The sequence below is a fragment of the Sceloporus undulatus genome, chromosome 2 (assembly GCF_019175285.1).
Source record: "Sceloporus undulatus isolate JIND9_A2432 ecotype Alabama chromosome 2, SceUnd_v1.1, whole genome shotgun sequence".
NCBI lineage: Eukaryota > Metazoa > Chordata > Lepidosauria > Squamata > Phrynosomatidae > Sceloporus > Sceloporus undulatus.
In genome coordinates this window covers 93,879,674-93,905,035 of record NC_056523.1, presented here as the reverse complement: position 1 = coordinate 93,905,035, position 25,362 = coordinate 93,879,674, and the positions used below count along the sequence as shown (strand labels likewise).

The 25,362-nt window shown below is 39.5% G+C and overlaps 1 protein-coding gene across 1 annotated transcript in view; it reads right to left on the bottom strand.

Moving 5' to 3' along the window:
* Positions 1-2,950: 2,950 nt before the first annotated feature.
* The window catches only part of GFPT2 (glutamine-fructose-6-phosphate transaminase 2), a 33,768-nt gene continuing 11,356 nt past the window's right edge, over positions 2,951-25,362 (bottom strand). The window contains exons 4-19 of the mRNA XM_042454664.1: positions 24,546-24,671; positions 23,688-23,746; positions 22,277-22,411; positions 21,174-21,235; positions 20,853-20,932; positions 20,228-20,345; positions 19,668-19,831; positions 18,008-18,103; positions 17,804-17,901; positions 17,394-17,514; positions 10,229-10,386; positions 9,293-9,407; positions 7,217-7,344; positions 6,398-6,565; positions 4,732-4,893; positions 2,951-4,008 (exon numbers count right to left, since the gene is read on the bottom strand). Of these exons, the coding sequence (XP_042310598.1) occupies positions 3,964-4,008; positions 4,732-4,893; positions 6,398-6,565; positions 7,217-7,344; positions 9,293-9,407; positions 10,229-10,386; positions 17,394-17,514; positions 17,804-17,901; positions 18,008-18,103; positions 19,668-19,831; positions 20,228-20,345; positions 20,853-20,932; positions 21,174-21,235; positions 22,277-22,411; positions 23,688-23,746; positions 24,546-24,671 (1,835 nt within the window). The 3' untranslated portion in view covers positions 2,951-3,963. The remainder of the gene's footprint in view (positions 4,009-4,731; positions 4,894-6,397; positions 6,566-7,216; positions 7,345-9,292; positions 9,408-10,228; positions 10,387-17,393; positions 17,515-17,803; positions 17,902-18,007; positions 18,104-19,667; positions 19,832-20,227; positions 20,346-20,852; positions 20,933-21,173; positions 21,236-22,276; positions 22,412-23,687; positions 23,747-24,545; positions 24,672-25,362) is intronic.

Genomic DNA, 25,362 nt, shown 5'->3' with positions numbered 1-25,362 from the left:
AAACTGGTACAGTATTTATGGAGAAAGCAGATGACACAACCATTCATATGATCACAGGCAAAAGCACTCCAAATAGTGAGATAAACCTGTCATTCCTTTTCAATAAGACATATTATTTAAAGTGATCATTTTATCCTTATTTGGCACAAGATTCCTGACATTATATAGCTAGGCCCTTAGTGCAAAACACTACAAGGAATGGAAAAAAAACAACTCAAGGTACCAGGATACAATTCCACACTTGAAATAAAGTTGCAAATGCTTTTGTGCTTTTCAGCCATTTTTTCCTGTCCCACTTTGTAGCCTGCAGGAATGGGAAGTTTGTTAGCCTCCAGATGTTGCAGGTCTGCAACTCCCATCATAACTCCCCATGGAGAAATGTAAGGTACTACAATTAGGGAGAAAAAAATGAAATGCACAGATACAGGACAAGGGACACCTGGCTTAATGGGACTTACGTGTGAAAGGGATCTAGGATCCCTAGTAAACCACAAGTTGAACATGAGTCAATAGTGTGATGCAGCAGCTAAAAAGGCCAATGTGATTCTAGACTGTATCAATAGCAGTAAGTAGCATCTAGATCAAGGGAAGTAATAGTGCCACTCTATTCTGCTCTGGTCAGACCCCACCTGGAATATTGTGTCCAGTTCTGGGCACAATTTAAAAAGGATGTTGTGAAGTTGGAGCGTGTCCAAAAGAGGGTGACCTAAATGATGAAGAGTCTGGAAACCATGCCCTATGATGAACTACTTAGGAAGCTAAATATGTTTAGCCTGAAGAGATGCTTAACAAGTTATATGATAGCCCTGTTTAAGCATTTGAAGGGATGTCACATTGAGGATGGACAAAGAAAGAGGGAAACAACAAATACTATATATAAATGATTGGAATAACTGCAACAGGGACGTGTCTCATTCACAAAACATATACATTTTTATTGACAATATTGAGTCTCAATGATAAACAATTGAGCAACTGTATATACATAAAAAACACTGTGCTGTATCCTTGTGAATGTCACTGATGATCCAAGTCCATGCAATAAGTACCTGCAGTGTAGATCAGTGAAATTATTCTGCTCCTGTAGCAACCAAATCCAATCAAAAAGTTTGAGAAAAAATCATTGGTGCTTGCAGCAACGTAGCATGAAACTACAGGAAAAGATTCTACTTAAATATTAGGAGGAACTTCCTGACGGTAAGAGCTGTTTGACAGTGGAACACACTCCCTTGGAGTGTAGTGGAGTCTCCTTCCTTGGAGGTTTTTAAACAGAGGCTGGATAGCCATCTGTCAAGGATGCTTTGAGAGTTCCTGCATGGCAAGGGGTTGGACTGGATGGCCCTTGTGGTCTCTTCCAACTCTACAATCCTATACCACTCCAAGGACTAAGGACTAGCAACATTTACATTTAAATTCAGAGTTTAAAAAGTAACTGTGCAAACATACTAAAACACAATTTCAGAATTAAATACCTGTATTCCTGCTCAACCCAAAATATTAAGAAATCCCCACCAATGTTTTACAGCACTTCCAAAAAACATCCAGGTTCAGATGTTGAAAAGACTTCAGGGTAAGGTTTTGAAGGGGAAAAAACTACTGAGAATGCCACATTTTGTACTCCGCTGAAAGCAATTTACAAATGCCATTCTCAATGGAATTTCTAGGCAGAGAAAGTTCATGATAAATGGTGGGCTTTAAGATTTGTAGGGTTTATTCTGATTTGGAGGCACAAGACTGAAGAAATGCCATGCTGTGGTCTGTATGACCCACTCATTATCCTGTTTCCAATTGCGTCCAAATGGCTCTCTGAAAATCCTACAAAGCATGAAACTAGCAGCACTCTCTCAATGATTCTCAACAAATGCTTCTTTGAATTGAGAGAGGTCAATTAACTTATTACTATTGTCCATTTATAAGACTTATCTATTAATGCCATTGAAGCTGCAGGAAAAGAGATTCCACCTCAACATTAGGAGGAATTTCCTGACAGTAAGGGCTGTTCGACAGTGGAACACACTTCCTAGGAATGTAGTGGAGTCTCCCTCTTTGGAGGTCTTCAAACGGAGGCTGGATGGCCATCTGTCGGGGATGCTTTGATCTGGATTTCCTGCATGGCAGGGGGTTGGACTGGATGGCCCTTGCAGTCTCTTCCAACTCTATGATTCTATGATTCTAAAGCCAGGCAAGATAGTGGCCATTACATCTTGTGGCAGCTAATTCCATCAATTAACTATGGTTTGTACAAAGAGGCATCTCTTGTCCACCAGTCAGTTTCTTTGGATGATCCAAAATTCTAGCATTAGGGAAGAAACATCTAATTTCCCCCTCAGTACATGCATTTGTATTCCTGCTGTGGCTTGACATCCATTTATGCACACATACACCCAGAATGGCACATAATAAAATCAGCCTGAATATTTGAAACAACTGAAGACAGTAAGGGCATACTAAAAATACATTAATCAGCTGTACAAGCTAGAACAAGGCAGCTCAAAATTTATTGAAAACTCTTCAAAACAATTTGAAACCATGCACTTGAGCAGATTTGTATGAAATCAACTAGGCCTCAAAGGTTTTAGTAAAAAAAAAAAAAACTGTTTCCTCGGTGCCAGAATGACACCAGTGTTGGCACCAAATAGGTCTCTAAGGAAAAGATATTCCACAATTGGGGCATGACAATGATAGCAGAGAAGGCCCTGTCCCACTGCCCCCATCAATGGGACAAAGAAGGTGGTATATTTTTAATAAAAACATAAAGAGGATGGTGATTCCCCCCATGTGTGCAGAGAGGATGCAGGGGCCACAAGAAAAGTTTTGGGTTTATATACAGCTTGTGGGCCACATACCCTGCCTCACTAGTATTATGAAATACTGGGAGTGTGTGATGGATGGTTATGTGTAGATTCTAAGAAGGAATCAAATAAAACTGAGTCAAGAAAAAGTCCTTTATAGTCAATATTTTCTTTAATTGCATAGCATTTGGGTTGTTCAAACAGAACCAACAGAACAGAACGGAGCTCACATAATACCCAATAGCCTTACAAATATTTAAAGGCTTCACAAGATTACATAATACTGTTTGAGAAGATGAAGACAGTTTGGCTCAAGTAAAGCAGTATTTGGGTTAAAGAGAACTACAAAAAAAAAAAACAAAACCTAAAACACAGAACTAAGTCTGAATGGTGTTTGAGAAACTTTAAGAGTGCAAGAGCACTGAAAGGTATATTTTTAGCAATATGGCTGGAAGAACCTGTGGAAAGATGCAAGGCACATAACACTAGGGAAGAAGGGTGGAAAATAACTTGAAACAGAATTCTACTTAAAAATAAAAATGCAAACAAAAGAATTTGTACATAATTAGCAAAATCTTAATAAGCCCAGATCTAAATCATGAGCATTATCACTACTACAAGCAACCAATATAGTTAAAATAACTTAAATGCTATACATTTGTGTATATATAAATACTTTGTATTTAAAAGTAAGGCAGCAGTCCTATGCACATGTACCTCGGAGCATATCCTACATGTACATATATAAAATCAGGCTGCATGTATAGTGTTGATTTATTCACAGTAATACAGGAAAAAGCTATATACAAACATATTGCACAGTTGTGGAAAATATCATTCATTAACCATATGTAAACAAAGAGTTTCTTCTATTCTTTGGCAATGTTTTTATTCCAGAAATGCTATAAGCAAGAGCACTTAGGTGAAAGGCATGCAACAAATACTTAAAGGCACAGTAAGCAGTTTTTTTTAATTAAAATAACACACTTTCCAGTTAGCAATATACCCATTCTTCTGATTTTACACTTCCGCCATCAAAATCCCACAAAAATATATTTGTGCTTTGTAGTCGTGTGCTTTGTAGGGTCAGTGTCATCAAAACACTTTGTTAGAAGAGTTTATGACAGAAATATAATTTAAAATATTTGTAACATATTCTATGACAAAATACTTATTCCACAGTCACAGATTTGGCCAGATTTCTTGGGAAATCCACCTGAAACAAACAAACAAAAAAGGATTTTCAGTATGTTACAACTTGGAAAGATGTTTTTCATTCAAGACACTTGTGCCAATCTCTAAATCAAATAATCTGATCTAATCCAGTGGTCCCCAAACTGTGCTATTTAAGGGATTTTGGATTTCAGCTCCCAGAATACCAAACTACTGGCCAACATGGCTGAGGATTCTGGGAGCTGAAGGCCAAAATCCCTTAAAGAGCACAGTTTGGGGACCACTGAAACGCATTAAGGTAAAGACACACACCCCACACCCCATGTTATCATCCCATGGGGAAGGAGACATGGCTATCTGGGGAAACCAAGAGTACTGAGTTGGGAATCCATGAGGGCCAAATCTCAGGGTCTGAGGGTCCCAATCACTGTTGTCAGACCTCCTCACATACATCATATGTTATCGCCCCATATTGGGGACTGACAAGCTGTCACATTTTGAACAATGAAACTGTATGTGCTAACCAAAATTTGGCTCTGATATTTTAAAAAAAAAGAATCTGCACATTACTCCACCTTTAGCTGAATGTATGCTCTGCATTAAAAAGAAATGAAATCAGATTTGCGCTGAATTTCCAACTTGAAAGGGCACAACTATTTCTTTCTCTAAATACCATGCAATCATTTCTGTTTCCAGTCAGGGGAAGTATCCAAGTGTGTTTGTATAAGTGCTTTAATTGGAGCATCTAAATATAGAAATAACTTACATCATATCCTCTGAGAACAGCCAGGTGGAATGACAGCAGCTGTAGAGGAATAACACTCAAAACTCCTTGCAGACAGTCCACAGTCTGTGGAAGTTCAATAGTTTTGTAGGCAAACTTGGAGCTCTCAGTATCTTCTCTGGAACATAAGATAACAGGCCGACCCTGTAAAGAAGTGAAGTTGAATAATATTGATTTGAGGTTATGCTTTTACTGCTACATTATTTGCTTCAGACAATTCTCCTAAAGGTAGCAAGAATATCAGTAAAGCCATACCTAAATGTATAAAAACTTCCTCCCCAGCCTCTAAGAACTGAATGCATGGCTTAAATTTACAGGTTCCCACCTTTCAATTTAAGGCTGCAATCTTCCTCATACTCTCCCGAGTGCAAGTCCCACTGAACTTAGTGGGACTGCTAAAGAAATTTGGATAGAATTGCATTGCAAATGTTGCTACAGTGTCATCTTTATTAACGAGTGTTACAATTACAATATAAAAAACAAGTATAACTTATCAATATATTACAAAAGATACAAAAATTTCCACAGCTTTTGAGCCAAATCACCCTTGCATATCCCTACTTTTCTGCTTCCCCTAGAAAAAACACAAAATTGTGATGGGGAGGGGGAGACTGAAATTGTACAATACTGATGTTTCAGACCAGATCCTGTATAACTTACAGCAGTGTTTACAGTGTACATATTACATTAGAAAGAAAAATTATACACATTGAATGAAGAAGATCCTGATAAAGGGGGAAGTTTTTTGCCCACTCTCTCTCATGACAGTGTTATGGAATTTGGAATCAGCCAGGGAAACTATTAGCAGTGGGTTCGGGATGACAAAGGATGTATATTTTCATGAGATTTGCTGACAAATGACAGCGATGGCCACAAACCTAAATAGCTTCAAGAGGAGGCCTTATTAGACCTGTGTTGCATATTTCCACCCAGAGTTGTTAGCCATACCAAAAGCAACCTCTAAATAGTATATCTTTGAAAGATAATATATAAATCCCAGATGTTTTGTACAGATAATGGGGAGAACTCTTTTTGTGTCCCCAAAGCCTAGTCACTGTTAGATGCTGCAAACAGGATGCTGGTCTTTAAAGGCCCTTGGTCTGAATCATCAAGATTCTTATGAAAAGTTACCACTCAACAAAACAAAGTTCATCTGTGGTTTGGCTATATGGTTGTTGTAAAGTTGTTAGGTCTGGGTTTTTGTTTGGTATTTTTCAAATGAAGAATGTTGAATATTTATGTAGCATGCTTAGGGCTGATGGGAGAAAAATAATAAATGAATTCTTAGGATGACATTCTTTCCTAACACTGGATTCCCTGATGTTGGACTACAACTCCTATTATCCCAGACAGCAAATTAGTGGGTGAGAATGTTCCCAATAATATCTGGGGGCTCATGGTTAGGAAGGGCAAAAACTGTCAACGATAGCACTGTTTGTTTATTAAAGGAAAGGAGCAGCAATTCAAATTCTTCAGTCTCCAAACGGCTATTACACAATGTGTGCCACTTCCAAGGTGGGACTTTTTAGTCCTGAAAATTCTGAATAAAACACCCATTTGGGTACATGGTTCTTGACTGGGGTACACATACATCACCATTATGATTCTGTAGAGATTAACATTGCCCTCCAGTGTATAGACAGCTCACCTGACGTGCAGTGACCTGCTGTAGAGCATTCTGGCACTTTGTGAAGCAGGGATCTTTCATAATAATCATTATCACTGGCATTTGCTTATCTATCAGAGCCAATGGCCCATGTTTCAACTCCCCAGCCAGGATGCCTTCTGAATGCATATAGGTAATTTCCTTGATTTTCTGCCAAGCAAGCAGAACAAGATCAGAGTCAAAGTATTAGATAAAAAATTCATAACATTATTAAGTGAAGATAGGTAACATTGCGCTAAAAATATTAGTTGTTATGTGTTGTAGGCCCACTAAAAAGAATGTGACTTCTTAGTCACTAATAACTTAAACTGTTGATTTCGGTGAGTCTACTCTAGAACTGTATTTAGCCCAATGAAAAAAAATGAAACTCAAAAGCTACTTTCAGTGTGCCCAAAGACCCATGGGTGATATTTAATGTACATGGTACTTTAGGTCCTTGTTAAAGTGAATGTACAGTTGTCATGCCTGAATACAGAGCAGGAAGCTTAGGGATACTTAAGATCCCATAGGGAACAAATCCATCAAACATCGCTTTTACAAAAATTAAAAGCAGATAAAACATACGTTTTCTGCTTAACTTATGTGCCTATGAAGCCACCAGCCACCTCTGATAGTAAAAATGCACCTGTAGTTCTTTCTTCTGTGACAGGTTTTCGTTCGCAGTTTACCAAAACATCCCTAATACATGCAATTTTTGACAAATGTCCATCTGTTTGACGTTCCCCAAACTAATATAAACAAAAGCATTTTACCAACAACCATAAAATGTCTTTTTCCCTCTAAGTTAAGATATATTCATACCAATGCCCCTTCCAAGCAAGTAGCATAGTTGTAACCACGGCCCATAACCAAGAGTGATCTCTGCTTATACAGTTCAAGTGCCAGATCATGTATCTTCTCATCCAAGGACAGCACTTCTTTGATCATCTCTGCCAGGATATTAAAATTGAGAATTATTTACATTATTATATTTGTGCCCACAGGTATTTATTTCAGAAATAAAATACAGCAGATATAGCTGGAATTACATGAATTCCACTTTCTTATCTTCATTAGCTACAAAATCTAATTGATGATACCTTTATTAAGCCAACCAAAGGGCCTTGCCTGATTTTATCACTTTTGCCTACTGAAGATGCTAGTGAGACTCAACTATTAGCTTAATATTTATTTTTATTTATTTTTAATCTTCTGGTTGTCTCAATAAAGGAATAACTTAAGTGTACTCAGGATTTTATTTAACAGCCAAAATGGCTATTCTTATGTGCATTACCTAGTAAAACATCTCCCCCTCCAAAAATGTTCAGTTGCTATTTCAAACTGGATTCACAAAATTTCTTTTGGCAACTCTCAATACTAGCCAACCTAATAGTTTTAAAACTTCCTGTGATCATACCTAAATATATATACCGTATATACACTCATCCCTCCATATTTGCGGATTTGATATTTGCTGATTTGATTATTCATGGATTTAATATGTTCTCTCTAGGAACATCTAGGTCCTCCAGTGCAACTCTATGGTCAACTTTAACTAAAAGTTGCACTGAAAGACCTAGAGATTCCTAGAGAGAATACTAGGCATTTGTAGCTCCTCCAGTGCAGTTCTATGGCCAGTGTCATAGATCCCTAAAGAGGTGTTCTCTCAGGTACAAACATGATGTTTTTGTTATTTTGTTATATTCACGGGGGTCTTGTGCCCCTAACCCTAGCGAATATGGAGGGACAAGTGTAATACGTATTTTAAAAACTAACAGTTTAGGAGTTGATTTGAATGCTAACAGGGAATGACCTGAGGCTTAATTAGTCACCAAATGATTCCTTATATTACAGTCGGCCCTCAGTACCAAAATCCATGAATGCTCAAGTCCCATTTTTCCCAATGGCGGTGCAACCACGCGGCCATGCCACCATTAGGAACAGCAGAGCTTCTGACCTGGCTCCCAGCTGATGGCTCAGAAGGCCAGAGAAGCTGCTCCTGGGTTGAATGCAAAAAGTTAACTCAAGACCTACTGGGCTGCCTCTGCACCCTCCTCTTTAATAATAATAATAATAATAATAATTTATATCCCACCTCTTCCCTTTTTGGGAATCGAGGCAGGTAACAACAGAGGTTAATACAATACAAAATAATCCAACAAAACAAACCCTCGAATCCCCCCAACCCTCACCCTCCCTCCCTGAATAAAATTACTACAATAAAACCATATATAAATATAGATCACAATAACAAGTTAAAATCAATTAACACATTGATCCATGGATGGCAAACCTGCATATACCAAGGGCCAACTGTATTAAATTTTGTTCAAATGTTTTGAGGTTCTCCAAAACAATGTTATCACTGTAAAATCTGAACAGTTAAAAATAAAAAAGTTACTTTAACTTTAATTATTTATTAGATTTGTACCATGCTCTTCTCCCAGAATGGGATTTTAAAACTGATAAGTGATATACAAATTAAATACTTCAGATATTCTCTATTTACAAAATAGTTTTAAATTTTGCTGGCAGGAGAAGCAAGATACTTGGCTTAATGCACCCATGCACAATTTTATCAGTTTGAATACTGAGATAGCAAGCACAAACATTTGGGACATGATTTCATTTTTCAAGTTTTAATATTAGCTCACAGGTTTCCCACTTGTTTTCAAATGTGGGCAGTAAGATGCTAAAACATCAACAACCCTAACTTGTAATAATGTTTTTAAACTATTAAATCATTGTGGGAGCTGGCCTGAAGGTTTAGGACACATTTATGCTATCATCTTCAATATGGTCCACACATTCCTTATGTTTAACTTTCTCAGTCTTATGCTTAACTATCACAGTCTAATACATTTCATGTTATTTGAACAACAGCAAAGGCATGCATACCAGGTAATGACTTTAGCCCATTTATGATCTCTTGTCTCCTGTTTTGCAGGGAAATTCTGTCTTCAGACATCATCAGACCAAACATTACAAGAGAGATGAACTGGCTGGTGTAAGCCTGGATATTTAAAAGGAAGAGGGAAAAAAGACATTAATTTGAGAGCTCACTTTCTTGATGCTAGAACTAGGAGTATAACTACAAGAGGTTTGAGGGACAATTTTTTTCTCTTAGAACACTCAGTGGGGGGGGGGAGATAATAAGGATTGTCAAAAGTAACTGAAATAAAACTACACTATCAACAGCTGCAAGTCTACTTCTGGTTTTGTAAAACTGGATACATATTTGTATTTGGGTAGCCCTGTATCCTGTTTGACAAGATGTACTCCTGTAGGCTTCCAGGAGAGACATGTCATGCTTTTGGGGGCAGAAAAAAGATGGCCTGGAGAGTATGGAAAGGCTGAGGGCCACAAAAATGTTCTGCACTTTGTCCACCTTTGCATTACTGGGATGAATTGGAAAGGGCTGCTGTTCAGAAACAGAGGAATGTTCTGCATCCAGAAGGTTCAGTCCATGGGAAAGATTGTCTGATTCTTCCCTGGGGAGCTGCTGCCAGTTAACTGTAGATAATAATGAGCTAGAAATGTCAGTAGTTTCAACTCTGTATGAGGCAGCTTCTTACAGCAGCAGTGGGAATCATCAGATCATCCTGATGTTGCTCAACTGCAATTCCCAGCATTTCTTACCATTGACAATGAGACTAGAGTTTCTAGGGCTTGCACTCCAACCACTTCTGAATGGGCCACATGATACTCATATTCTTACAGTGTCACAAAATATAGCAGCTAGCACAGTGAAACACATATTGTGTTGGAACTCCAAGCAGACATGCCAAATTTAAACACAGGGGGAAAGTACCAATGGGAGTGAATGTCAGTTACCTTTGTGCTTGCCACTCCTATCTCAGGTCCTGCATTGATATGTACCCCACAGTCTGTGTCTCTGGATATTGAGCTTCCAACACTATTTGTAATTCCAACTGTCAAAGCTCGGCGTTCCTTGCAGTATCGTAAAGACATCAGTGTATCAGCAGTTTCCCCTTCAATACAAAAACACACTGGCATTTATCCTTTATTCCAAGCAGGAACACAATCTGTAACTGCTCTATCATATTCAGGGTGGTTAAGACTGATGGAGAAATCATTGCATGGCTGTAAAAAATCAACTCAAAGAAAGACCATATTGAGTTTGAAAACCTTGCCTGCCTGGGATTTACATGTTGTTTCTCCTTGTTTTGTGATGCTGTCAAAGTTTGTAGTTCTTCGTTCATAAAATGATCACTTGACAGTTAATTAAATGTGAGGCAAGCCCAAGTTTACCTTTGGCTTGTGTAGGGAGAGTGGGGTGGGCCAATCCCATCAGGCCTCCCCAAAGAAACTGAGCCCTTCCCAGAAGGCATCTGGCTCCATCCTGGCTTCTGAGGGAGAGAGGGGTGGGCCAATCCCATCAGGCCTCTCCAAAGGAACTGAGCCCTTCCCAGAAGGCATCTGGCTCCATCCTCCACTCCCTTCCCCTTTTGTGTCATGTCTTCTTAGATTGTAAGCCTGAGGGCAAGGAACCATCTAATTAAAAGATTGTATGTACAGTGCTGTGTAAATTTACAGCGCTATATAAAGCTTAATAATAATAATAATAATAGTAAGAACTCCTGTCAGCCTCCCAATAACAACGGCAGTACTAGTGGGAAAGGAAAGCCCCCCTCTTTTCTCCTTAATATTAGATACCTAGATTCAAGAGTAAAGGAGTCTTGTGGCTCCTTAAAGACTATCACTTACTATAGCATTCTTTTGCAAACTAAAGTCTACTTCACTGAGTATATGTGTAGGTGTTAAGAACATCTGCAGGTGGATATAAACCCTCTGGTAAAACACCAGTGTCATAAGGAGGAAAGGGAAAACTGAAAATTCAATGAAGCCTGAACGTAGGAAAAATATGCAGGGTGATCATTGACAGCATCCAACACTGGTAGTCCTAGCTGCCATCACAGCATTGTAAAGTTATTCCTTGTAGTGAAACAGGAAACTGATATCCTAATTTGTGTCCAAAGAAGCAGAATCAAACTTGTCTGTTAATTCTAATTTAGTCATTTCACACTAAATCCTTCCTTTGAAATTCCTCTATAGAAGAATGGCCATTTGGTATGTAATTTTTTACTCAACTTTTAGAATTAGGGTCTAATTCTATTGGGACCAGCAAAGCAAGATCTGCTAAACATAAAGTGTGCAGCACACTGTTGTGAATTGAAGCCTAGAGCAGGACCACTGCACAACACTCTTATCTTCACTTCAGTGCTAAACTATTATTATATTGTGACCTATATCAAATGTCAGCTCTTGAAAATTTCTTTCCAGAGGGAGCTGTTTTAAGGGAGCACAAGGGTAATGTAGGGAAGGAAAATTGTCCCCTTGGTTCTGGTGGAAAAAGTACTTATATCAGCAGAACAACAATGGGAGATTCCACTCTTTATATTTATCTAATAGAGAAAATACTATCACAAACTTATACAATAGGAAGACAGCCTATATCTATGTTTTGACTTTCAAAATATATATTAGAGAGAGGGGGGGGGGGGAGGGAGGGAGGGAGGGAGAGAGGAAACATTCACGCCTAGTGTGTTTTCACTGTGAACTCTGCCTGAGCTTTTCCTAACAGGAAGTCACCATCAGTAATGGTCACTTTGGTCAAATGATGTTAAGGAGATTCTTAAAATGTGAGCTTCTGTAAACAGAATAGAGTAAGTGGGAGTGAATGCAATGTTTGCTTAGATGGTATCTTCCATTTCCTGGAATATCCTCATTGCCTAAAGACTCATTCATTGTCCATTGTTTCTAACAGCAAAGAGAACAAGGCCAGAGCAAAAGCAGCAGAGGGGTCAAAAGAAAGACCAAATCTCAAGCTGGTGCCAACTGGAGAAATCACTGAATTGAAAAGATCTCAATGCATTTTTACAGCATTTCGTCTTGAAAGGCAGCAATTCTCTGTTTACCTACTCTAGAAAACTCTCCTTTCAGAGTTTTATTCTCCATTTGGCACCTTTATGTGGAATATTTTTTATTTGTCTTATCTCTCATACATATATTAGTCCAATTCCATTGTCTCTAAGGGAGGAAACCTAATTCCAATTTAACAGCTAAAGTTAATAAGTTATAACACAAAATGCTATTGTACATTATTATTTTATGTTTTGTTAGCTATTCCTTTTCTACTTTTGTTTCAGACACTGTCACCTAAATGACATGAATTTGTTAAATGTCATTTTATATACACCTATTTTAGGCTACTTGTTAACTCTAAAATAGGAGTGGGCAACTGTATTAACTCTGGGGATACAACACACTTTGCCAAAATACCCAAATGAAACTGTAAGTGGCTCAAAGCCCACCTCTGGTTTTGAGAAATTGGATGGAGAGTGTTAAAGAGCAGGGTGCTTTGTGTATTATTTAAAAGGTGAATCACTTGTTCTTGGAAGCTTTCAGAGCAGTCAATTCATCTTTTGCCAGGAAAAAGGAAGTTCAATGGAACTGGGGGACAAAAAATATCCATAATGGGCTGTTTGCAGCTGCATGACCAAGCTGTACTCACCCTACTTTTAAGGGTAAAACCAGCACCCTTAATTGAAACTGCAATCTAAGATGGTAACTGCCAGTGTTGCCTAATAAATAGTTGTGCCTTATCTGTATTTTTGCTGGTGCATATTACAGTATGTCTCTAACACAGCTCTTCCACTAGAGGCGGGACTAATCTCTATCAAGGCTTGTGCCTGGATTCTAATGCATAACTATTGATTGAAACTTAAATTCTACCTTGTGGATTGGCCCTGTTGACCTGAGTGGACTCTTATTACTCCTCTTGGAAACAAATGTTGAACAAAAAGGTATCCTTATGTAAATTCTCACATAATTTTTTACTACAAATGGGATATCAGAGGGCCAAATCAACAGCGTATAATGAGATATAGAATGGCAAAACTACTGGTGCCAAATTAGAAGCCTGCCAGTACTGACAACATATTTTGTTAGTCCTAAATCTCTCACTGTTTTAACACTTCCCAAATTCACATAAGCTTTCTCTGTGGTACATCTTAATGTAATTCCATCAGCTGTACTGGATGGCAATTTTTTTAAAAAAAAACCCTCCATACGATAAATGTATTTGTGCCTGTACAAATATATAGAGACTCTACACCATGTCTTACTACACTGCCCATTTAAACAAGACATCTATTCTAATTTAATCACCACAATGCTATAAAAGTGTCCAAATAGTTTGGGGGATTTTACCTATCACTTCTGTTTGATGATTCGGATACACAAATTACAGAGATAGTTGCCAGGTACTGTGCCTCTGCCATTATTACTCATAGACAAATATTATGGCACAAGATTTAGGATTTTTGGACTTTTTGGAATGCTTAATATTTCAATTTAAGTAACTGTGTGGGTGTGGGTGTTTGTATTTTTATATCCTGGTTTATGTTTTGGTTTATGACTGTAAATAAATGATGCTTTTGATGATGCCAGTTGTGTCTTATCTGTTCACAAAAACTTACTGATTTTAGCAAACAAGCTTTTTTTTAAAAAAACAAAAAAACAAAACATAACTGAGGTTACCGACATGTCTTCAAAACAAGCTTCAGGCAAAACTCACTTGCTGTCACAGTGAAAGAATCCTTGCACAAGGATGGCAATGGGATTTCTTCCAGTAGTGGGAGCAGATGGCCTACAAACCTGAGCCAGGGAAATGCACTGCTGCCCACAGATAAGGAGTTTACCATCTTGGTAGAGTCACAGAATCATAGAGCTGGAAGAGACCACAAGGGCCATCCAGTCCAACCCCCCTGCCATGCAGGAAATCTGAATCAAAGCATCCCCGACAGATGGTCATCCAGCCTCTGTTTAAAGACCTCCAAAGAAGGAGACTCCACCACTCTCTGAGGGAGTGTATTCCATTGTCAAACAGCTCTTACTCTCAGGAAGTTCCTCCTAATGTTGAGGTGGAATCTCTTTTCCTGTAGCTTGCATCCATTGTTCTGTGTTCTAGTATCTGGAGCAGCAGAAAACAAGCTTGCTCCATCCTCAACGTGACACTCCTTCAAATACTTCAAACAGCGCTATCATATCACCCCTTAACTGCCTCGTAATCAGGTAAATTAGACGACAAGGCTCTCCTAGACCAACTGTTAAAGGACTACGGAGAGGCGATACGAGCAGCAAAGAACTCGTTCTATGGTGCTCGTATTGCGTCCGCAGAGTCGCGTCCGGCCAGAGTTGTTCAGGGTGGTCAGAGAGCTAACTCAGCTCCCTCCCGCCCTGAACCAGATCCTTGAACCTACTAAGGCCTGCTGTGACTTATTTAACGACTTTTTTGCGGATAAAACCTTCGCATAAGCGAAGGTCTGAACGCCGACATTTTAGCAGAACCTATGGTAGAGGCGTCCAGAGCCTCCGTGGACTTCATTAACTGGATCGGTTTGAGTCGGTGAGTACCGAGGATGTGGACAAGATCCTCAGGAAGTGTTCGGAAGACAACCTGCTCTCTGACCCGTCCCTCGTGGTTACGGCCCAGGGGGGACCGCGGTAACAACTTGTTACGCCGGATAGTAATACATCTTGAGGGATGGGCAATTCCATCACAATTGAAATTGCCATCGTAAAACCTTTCTAAAAAAGCCCTCCCTCGACCCCCTGGTACATAATATTATCGGCCTGTTTCGCTGCTACCTTTTTGGGAAAGGTGATCGAGAGGCGGTTGCAATCCAGCTTCAGGCGGTCTTGGTGAAAGGATTATCTGGACCCATTTCAAACTGGTTCCGGGCGGTTACGGGGTTGAGACGGCCATGTGTTGCCTTGTCGATGATCTCGTCTGGGCATCGACAGGGGAAGCTGTCCCTGTTGGTGCTCTTGGACATCTCAGCGCTTTCGATACCATAGACCATGGTATCCTTCTGGGCGCCTGGCAGAGGTGGGAATCGGGGGACTGCGCTCCAGTGGTTCCGGTCCTACCTCTCGGGAGGTCCCAGATGGTGCAGCTGGGAGACGTGTGCTCCGATGAGCGGGCCCTTAAAATGGGGTCCCTCAAGGGCCATTCTGTCTCCCATGCTATTTAACATTTACATGAAACCGCTGGGAGATCATCCGGAGACATGGGGGCGGGGTTATCGTAGCTGATGACACCCAAATCCTTTTCTCTAGTCTCCGACTGATGCAGTGATGGGGATGGGGTCTCCCTCTCGTGGCCTGCTAGAGTCAGTAAATGGGCTGGTGAGGGAAAACCGACTCAAGTTGAATCCAGAGAAACGGAGGTACTAGTGGTGGTTCCCCTGTCCAGGAATGGCGGTGGTTCCACCTGTCCTGACGGGGTCACGTCCCTGTGAAGGACTCCGTGCGCAGTCTGGGGGTGCTTCTTGATTCGTCGCTTCACCTGACTGCTCAGGTGAATGCGACGGTCAAGAGCACCTGTCATCAGCTCGGCTTATTCGCCAGCTGCGCCCATACCGGCCCAGAGGGACCTAGAAACTGTTGTACATGCTCTGGTAACCTCGAGACTGGATTTCTGCAATGTACTCTACATGGGGCAACCCTTATCCAAACTCGGAAGCTGCAAATGGTGCAGAACAGGCAGCCGGCTGGTCACTGTGCGTTTCCAGGACCAGCCACATAAAAAACGGTACTGAAGATCTCCATTGGCTGCCCATTCGCTTCGGGCTCAATATAAGGCGTTGGTAATTACCTTAAAGCCCTAAATGGCTCGGGCCCCGGATACCTAAAGGACCGCCTCCCCCATACATTCCGCCTCGCACCCTCAGAACGTTGCGGCAGCAATTACTGAAGGTGCCTGGGGCGAGATTAATCCTACAACGGAGGACCTTTCCACTGCTGCCCCAGCCTTTGGAATACGCTGCCCACTGAGCTCCGTCGACTACCACCCTGGCCCAATTCAGGAGGATTTGAAAACCTTCCTGTTCCAACAGGCATTCCCCGACTAAAATCCGTGGGCCTCCCTCCTCTTCCGTGGCCAAGAGGTTGGGCTATGGGGCTTTTAGCCTGTATTTTTATTTTTATTGATTGTATGGTTTATTTTATGTGTTTGTATTTTATATTGTTTTTACTGCTGTTTTTAACTTATGTTGTAAGCCTCCCTGATCGCAGGAAGGAGCGGGATAGAAATAAAAACTTTATTATTATTTATTATTATTATTATTAAAAAGTAAGGGGCTGGTCACAGCAGGTACTCAACCCAGGCCCCAGGATGCAATCATGTATAATGGCAAATATTCGACTATAAGTTGACCTCATATATAAATTGAGGCCAGGTTTTGGAGCAAATATTATGGATTTTGCATGACCTGTGGATAATAAAGGGTAAAACTTGGAGGCTCCTTGAATGTGTGTATGTGTGCATACAGCAAGAGGGACTCTAATTGAGGCTTTTTGCTTCAGCATTTCAACTATGGTTTCACCCTTGACTCCCCAGACAGCGAGGAGAGGAGAAAGACTGTTTGTTTAACAGCAATCAGTCATCCAGGACTCTTTCTGCTTGGCTCAAGTAAAAAAGAAATTATTTCACCATCGCATGGCGAAATCAGAAAGAGCTGCTATCACATTACCACACTGACTCGTAAATAAGTCAACCTGAGATTTTGGGGTCAATTTTGGGGCATAAAGGTTTAGACCAATAGATGAGTACATACAGTAATGGGCTGGATGAGGGAGCCCTGGTGGCGCAGTGGGTAAATGCCTGTACTGCAGCCATTCACTCAAGACCACAAGGTTGCGAGTTCAAGACCAGCAAAAGGGCCCAAGCTCGACTCAGGCTTGCATCCTTCCGAGGTCGCTAAAATGAGTACCCAGACTGTTGGGGGCAAATTAGCTTACTTGCTAATTAGCTTACTTGCTGTTCACCGCTATGATCTTTGGAATAGCGGTATATAAATAAAACAAAATTATTATTATTATAATCAAAGTTGCTTCAGAACCATTTACTGGCCTATGACGATCCAAAACCCAAAATGAAAAGCTTTCTGTATCAGGGAAACAACACACTCACCTGACTGGCTGATAAAAAAACACACATCATCTCGAAATACAGGAGTATTCCGATCCAGAAAATCACTGGCAAGTTCCACCATCACAGGTAGTTCAGTCAGTTCTTCCAACACTTGGCGGGTCTGTTATCAATATGAAGATAAGAAAAACTGTCATCTTCAGATTAGTTGAGATTGATGGATTAGCACAGTAAAGCAAAATTAAACATTTAATCACTTTTGGAAACACAACTATCAGTTTAACAGCAGCTCTGAATGAAAATTTTAGTTTAAAGGAGGACATCCCAGAAATATAATAGAAAATGTGAACACATCGTTAAAAAATAACTACATTCACACAGTTATACTATCAAGAGTCTTCCTAGAAAACACTCATATTCAAGATTCATATTCAAGTTCGTATTGAACTTACAGCTACTGCAGCATGATAACTAGTTCCACAACCAATAATGATCAGTCGTCTGCATCTTCTGATTTCTTTCAAGTGATCCTTTAAGCCACCTAAAAGAACTAGTTTCCACAAAACAGAAACAAGAAAATAATTTAGTTCAGCTCAGTAGCAATTATCAAAGAGCAGTGGTAATGTTGAGAGAGAAGTGAAGTTTCTCCAAGATACCTGTGTTGGTCTCAAAGTTTACTCTTCCTCTCATAGTATTAAAAACAGATTCTGGTTGTTCAAATATCTCCTTCTGCATGAAAGCACTGAAGTTCCCTGTTTTTACAAAATATGATCAGTTAGTTTCAGTGATTTTCTAATTAGTACTGTTTAAACAAGGATGATATTTACAGGAAAATAACCAGAGATAGATAGGCAATTTCAGCAGGACATGGAACTGCTGCTAGTGAAAGTATAAGCAAAATGGCAGTAAGTGGTAAGGCCAATTTACTCCACTCTGTATATTTAATATTCCTCTGCAGTAGCCATGCTTAATTATGAAAGTGAATCATGACAGACTTGTGATAAAAATACAAATGAAATCATGAATAGAATAACTTATCATAACTTTTATCAAAACAGCACAACCACTCACATTATGAAATACACTCTCTGGACATATTTGTCAGGTTAATAGATTATGAGACCCAACTTGTGTAGTGGTTTGGGTATTGGACTAGGACTCTGGAAACCAAGGTTCAAATCTCCACTCAGTCATGGAAGCCCACTGAATAACCTTGAGCAAGTCACGCTCTCTCAGCCTCAGATAAAGGCAAAAGTAACCCCCTAGCTGGATACATCTTGTCAAGAAAAACCCATGATAGGTTTCCCTTAGGATTGCTGTAAGTCAGAAACAATTTGAAAGCACACAACAACTTTTCTATTAAAAAAACTTCCTTATTTGTACAGACATTTCTTATCCAATGAATTTTCTCCTGGAAATATTTTATAGACTATTCTTGCTTGCTATTTGTGTCTTTTTAATTGTTTTAATTTGTAATTGTGATTACAAATAATCTTGAAGGCCTGAAAGGGCAATAATAGATTTTTAAATAAAATCACACTCATATTTTAAAAAGAGTTAAGATGAGGCATACTGTAGCACATGTATGCCGGATGGTTTTAATACCTACAAAGTCAGTTCTCAGATCTGGAAGCACACATTCCATACTGTTTCCCATAGCTAAGGTTTGAACAGAAACATATCTAGGTTCCCACTTCCCATGGGGGGGGGGGGCTCTCTTTATAAGCCATTTATGACAGGTTCCCTCCCCACACCAGCCTTGCACTTCCAACCACCATGCTCCTATCACTTAACCTTGCCATTTTACCCTTAAGATCCCTCCCTGGTTCTGGTATTTGGGCCATAAAGTGACCACGCTTAGGTGCCGGGTTCATTTTGGTAAGGCATGACCAATTCCCCTTATTCTTGCAAATATATATAAACAGAGATGTGGAAAATATAGGAGTGATGATTATTATATAACAAGTAAGTTAAACAATGAGCATTTCATTGGCTCCATACACAGAATGCAGAATCTTAGTTAAAACAAAGTACCACTTTTCCCTGACTTCTTTCCACATTCTCAACTTCCATCAAACCAAAGTTCTTATTCTGATCTTATCCTTCCTAGCCCTATCATTTATCTCTTCCTAACTCAGGCTATCTTGATCTTATTCATCCCTATCTTGAACTGTTCCTACCTAACACATTAAAAACACAATCTTCTAGTTTTCTGTCCTTTCCTCCATAAGACGCCCTATAGCATTCTTGGTTCCACTCTTGTTTGCCAAGTTCCCCTTCTCACACTCCTATATTTGTGAGGTTGCTTGGCCTTACCTTTCATAATTTGCTGAAGTTCCATTTGCAAAGTCTGTATGGCTCGAGATGGGTCATCACTGGCTGAACGTTCTAACCGGTGAATAGAAAGTTTCCCTTCAGCAACTGCTGCAATATCATCATCTTCTAGAAAAATTACTCTGTTGGTATGCTCAATTATGGCACTAGAAAAAACAGAAACAAATACAGATGAGTTCCAGAATTTCCAATGCAGCACAGGGTTGTTCTGTGTCGATGCACTACCTAGTTCTGGCTAACAGCATGCAGTTGGGAATTTGCAAAGTCTACCTGCATTCTAAAGGTCTTAGATACTGCTAACACATTCAGTCACTACAAGCAACACACACATAATTCTGTTTTGTTCCCCGTCTTCATACACAGTACTGTGCTGAGTATGTTCTAGTTGCATCCTAGCTGAGCACTTAGCACAAGGGCCCAGGATAGTCTGTACAGGCACATGCTAAGGAGTTAACAGCAACAGCCACCATCAATAAATTAAATTTCTCTATAAATTAGGCAAAATCAAACCAGTACTACTAATGTGATATCATTTCAGTCACCTTGCATCTGAAGCAAAGAAAAATTCAACCGCTTTATCTCCAACTGCATGAAGGCAGGTAGAACTATCCAGTCGTTTCATTCGTGTTTTGCATATGATCTTTACATTTTCAATATTACCTATCAATTGGAAGGGGGAAGGAAAAAAGGACCATATCCATGATTTATTGTTTATATCAGTATAAAACACAGTAGTATAACAAGTGTATTGAATGTATATAGCCAAGAATCAGGGCTGTCACCTCATGGAGGGAACAAGAAGATATATTCAGCTCATTGATTTAACTGGGAGAAATTTAAACACAGGCTCAATATTGCCTTAAATCTACCTCATCTGTTTATCAGAATTTCAACTGAAGTCCCTTTTGTAATTCACAATGATATACTGACTTCCAGTGTCCTGTACTTGCTAAACACAGTCAGACATTATTTTTAAAAACTGGATATACTTTGGGTTGTCATTTCTATCAACAAGGATCCCTTTTGAGCACCCAGGGCCTGCTGTGTAATACAGAAACAGCTAAATCTCTCTTCATGGGGCTTCTAGTGACAGATTTTTATTTCAATTGAACCTACAAATGAACTATCCTATTGTGTAATCAGTTGCTAACAGCTTTAACAACTTACACGTTCTATATAAAATTGGAATTTCTTCAGTGGAAAGCTTAGATTCACTGCGAACTCCAATAAGCAGAGGACTCCCTCTCCTGTCAAGCAATGGAAAAACAGGTACAGTTATATATGTTTCATGAAAAACAGGACCTACACCCATTACTGTTTCTAAGAAAAAGATCCATCTAGGACCCTTCCTAGGAAAGTCTTATGTGCTGATAGAAACCAGATTCTGTTACTATAAAACCATCTCTTAATTATCAAAAATTTCACTGTTATATATTTGCAGCAGATATGCTGCTTTGTACATATTGTGCAGCAACCCACTTTACTAACCTGGTAGCAACAGCTTCCCCAGGGTAATGGATACTTTTGAAAACAAGAGCAAAAGCCCCTTCCTGGGAAGGAAGAAAATGTAGGTTAATGGTTAAAAGGATGGGACAATAGTAACAATATTTGGGGGTTGGAGAGGGTAAAATAATGCATTAGCACTCTCTTTCAGGGGGGAAAACCACACAGAATATGGATGAAACCGAAAGCCTATATTGTCCTGCTGTTTTTTCTCACACAGTCCTAACAGATTAGCTATGAGAAAGCCACAGACAAATCACAAGTGCAAAAGTACTGTCCTCCCATTTTCCCTAGCAATTAGTATTCAAAGGTAACTACTGCTAACAGGGGAGTTAACACATAGTCCTCAAAACTACTAGCCACTGACTATCATGAATTTGTCTTTTAAAGCCATCCAAATTGGTAGTTGTCACTACATCTTCTAGTACCCAATTCCATACTATGTGAAGTAATAAACTCAATGGTTAAAGAGGTCTAGACATCTATGCAGTTTCTTTTAGCACTGTGTAGGACCTAGTCTTTTGTCAACTGTGATGGAAGGGAAGAAATAATGAATGGAAAAAACTGTACTCTGACTTTTTCAGAAGAGAAAAATATTACTAGAAATGCTGCTGTTAATGTATCTCATCAGACTGTATAGCTTACTTTAACTTGCAGCCACAAGGTAAGTAGTATATTTTCATTAAGAATGAAAGCAAAGTATAACTAGGCACTGGAAGTCATTTCTTTTTAATGTTCCAGACCAAACGAAATTCATAAGAAATCGTACAAATGTTAACTGTATTTAAGAAAAGCAGAGCCCTGGTGGTGCAGTGGTTAAATGCCTGTACTGCAGCCACTCACTCAAAACCATACGTTTGCGAGTTCAGTCTCAGCCAGGGGGCTCAAGCTTGACTCAGACTTGCATCCTTCCGAGGTGGCTAAAATGAGTACCCAGATTTTGGGGGGCAATTAACTTACAGTTGTAAACCACTTAGACATTGTTAGTTTAGTATGAAGCAGTATATAAATGAAGCTGTTTGTTTTGTTTTTGTTTTGCTTTAACATTTTTGATTATAAGGAATAAAGAGTTATGATTTTTCACTCACCAGTTGCTGAATGACTCTTTCAACCAAGGTAGAAAAACTAATATCTTCAGTCTCTCTGTTATCATACACATATTTGATTAACTTTGGTATGGTTTCAGTATCGGTTTCAGATTCAAATTCATACCCTTTGGTCTCCTAGAATGTTTTAAAAGAAACATTAGATCTAGATTTCTTATGTAAGGCCGTAAGAGTGAAGAACAATATTCCACTTGGATGCTAAATTCTAACTGGTAAAATCTTGAGAACTACATTCCAGCACTGAGTGGGTCTTGGAGCAGAGTCGGCAACATAAAATGTAATTCTTATAAATTTAAATATTTTGTTACCAAAGATATAAAACACAGCAAAATTCTAGGCATCCCTACTCAGGAATAAACCCAAGAGCAACCAAGTCTGAGTTATTATATGAGGTATTTAGAGTTTAATACTTTTACATAATATCTTATTACCAATCATTGGTCAGAAAAAGAAGCTATGCACAAGACACAGGTTCTCAGTCTCTGATCTACAGCCTTGATCACCATTGCTATCATTCAGAAAGTTTAACAAAATCCTGACAGTAGATAGAAATATTTCACTTAACATTCAGTTTCCAAAAGCTTTAAAATAAAATTGTTTCATAAGTCATCAGGCTAATTCCTGTGAGTTTCCAGTCTAATCCCTACCAGGAAATGTATTGTGCTACTGCATAATGAGGTATTCAAGTTACCCAGTTCTCTAGATCAGTGACTGGGAATCATATTGGGATACCACCCCCTGGGGGCAGTGGAAAGATCCAAGGGGACAGTGAGGGGAAAGTGGGAGGCAGGGACGAAACATGGGCTGGTGGTGGGGGCTTCATTCAGAGTACTGGCATGGAAGAAAGACAACGGCAACCAGTTGCTTTTAGAACCATAGTGGGGATGAGGATTGCATGGAATTTCTCTTTTCAGCATCTCATAAAACCACCATGCATTCTCATTGATCATTTTGTGTGGTTGTGTCTCCCATTCTTTGGCTGTCCATACAAGCTCTGTGGTACCATTTTAGGATAGACTGACTCGCAGGGTGATGGGTACAAAGGAAGCAATGAATTTGCGGTACAACTGTAGACATACTTTCAAGAAATGGGCAGTGTGGATCACTAGGGTTGTTGCCTGAGAAGAAAGTGGGTGGTAATCTGAAAAGCTATTGGGACCACTGGTCTAGATCTTTCTCATCTAGGAGTGAGGGAAGGGCTGAGGAAAGGCCACAACCTACTCCTGCAGGAACTGAGTCTGGAACTAAGTGTCATCATGTGCTGGTAAAACTAATGGCAGTCTAGAACAGATTCTTCCACTGGAGTTGCAGTGCAAAGTGCAAAATGTAATGATACCACAGCTCTGGAATAGCCAACAAATATTACTGAGTTATTTTGTTGTTATCAGCTTACCAAAAACTTCCTTAGGTCTTTGTAATTTGTAATAATCCCATTATGGATAACAACAAACTCTGAAAAGGAAGGAATAAGAAAAAAAAAGAGTTTAGGAGTATATCACGAACCCTTAATTCAAAATATGGTTTTAAAAAAAATTAGAGCATTCAAAATGGATAGTGCTCAATACTCCTATTTTTAATTATTTTAGCAACTGCATCAGATACCAAGTTACCCTGACTTGCCTTTGGGCTGTGAAACAGAGTGTTTTAGAAGTTTATCAGACGCCTTATCTTCTGCCACACTAGTGTCGTGTAAACGTCACCAATCTGCAATGGGAGCCTCCTGGTGGGTTCACGGATGGCGCTACGCTTCCATTTTTGTCATGGAAGCATTATCGTGTTTTTAAAAGGGCCCCTTTTTAATAATGATTTAATCCGTTATTTAAAAGGGCCTTTTTAAAAACACTTATGATAATGCTTCCATGATGAAAACAGAAGCGTAGCACCATCCGCGATCCCCCAGGAGGCTCCAATCACAGATCGGTGATGTTTACGTGATGGAAGCATGGCGGAAGGTAAGGCGTCTGATAAACTCCATATTCTCTGTTGAGTATTTTTATCTGAATAACTTTTTTGAATGGAGGCTTGCTGATAAAGGGTATTCTGGCACCAGTGGCTTCTGATCTCCAACTTTCAAGGGTCAAATGTAAACCCACAAAATTCCTGTATGTTGACTTTCACTGTTATAACCAATCTTATCTAAACTGCACAAACAAGTAATGGCAGTCCAGTGGTTTCAAAGCCTATTTTGGGCAATTCAAACACAACTCAGGGTTTTGTTTTTTCAATTTTTTAAAAAATGCAAGTTACCTACCATTACTTTTATCTGACCGTTGCGGGTGGCTATTCACGGCATTTGGTGCTCCATGAGTTGCCCAGCGAGTGTGAGCAATGCCAAAATGTGTCTCAAAATCTGCCTTGAGGTCCAAACCCTCTTGTTCTATGTAGATAAAACACACACACATACAATAAGGCACTTTGAAGTCAAAATATAGAAACAAAAGCATATATTAATAGAATTCTTAAATTTTGAACCTTTTGGATTATAAAACGGTTTGAGATTTGCTCTATTTCTAAGGCCAGTTTCTGACTGGAAGCTGTGCTTAAACTCAGCTCTGCTCTGTTTTGAGAGAGGAAAGCATCATGGCCTGGTGATCCCTATCAGTTTGCCCTTGCCAACTTCAGGTCTCTGCTCTTTTATTTTTAATTTGACTTTTGAGGATTTCAACAGCATAGAAATGACTTACAATAAAGAACTTGATGAGGAGGGAGGCATAAGAGCAGGCACCTGAGATGACAAGACATATATGTAAGGAAATTAGCTGTCCTAATCATTTCACTCCATCATCTTGCCACATCATTCTGGCACAAACTAGGCTGTGCTTTGTATGTTTTTGGATGCAAACCACTATAGACTCTTTAATATTGTCAATCCAATCATTACTTTCCTCTCCTCTCTTCTCTCAATCCTCCAATCCCTTCCCCTTGCCACAAGCCTTAGCTCCTTAGGGAGCACACCAGGAACATGGTTTTGGTCTAAAGTGTAACATTCCTTGATTATTGAGCACAATCCTAAAGCTAAGGTCCCTCATCTGAGTACTCATTTTGTCTTATTCCTCATAGATTCAGGC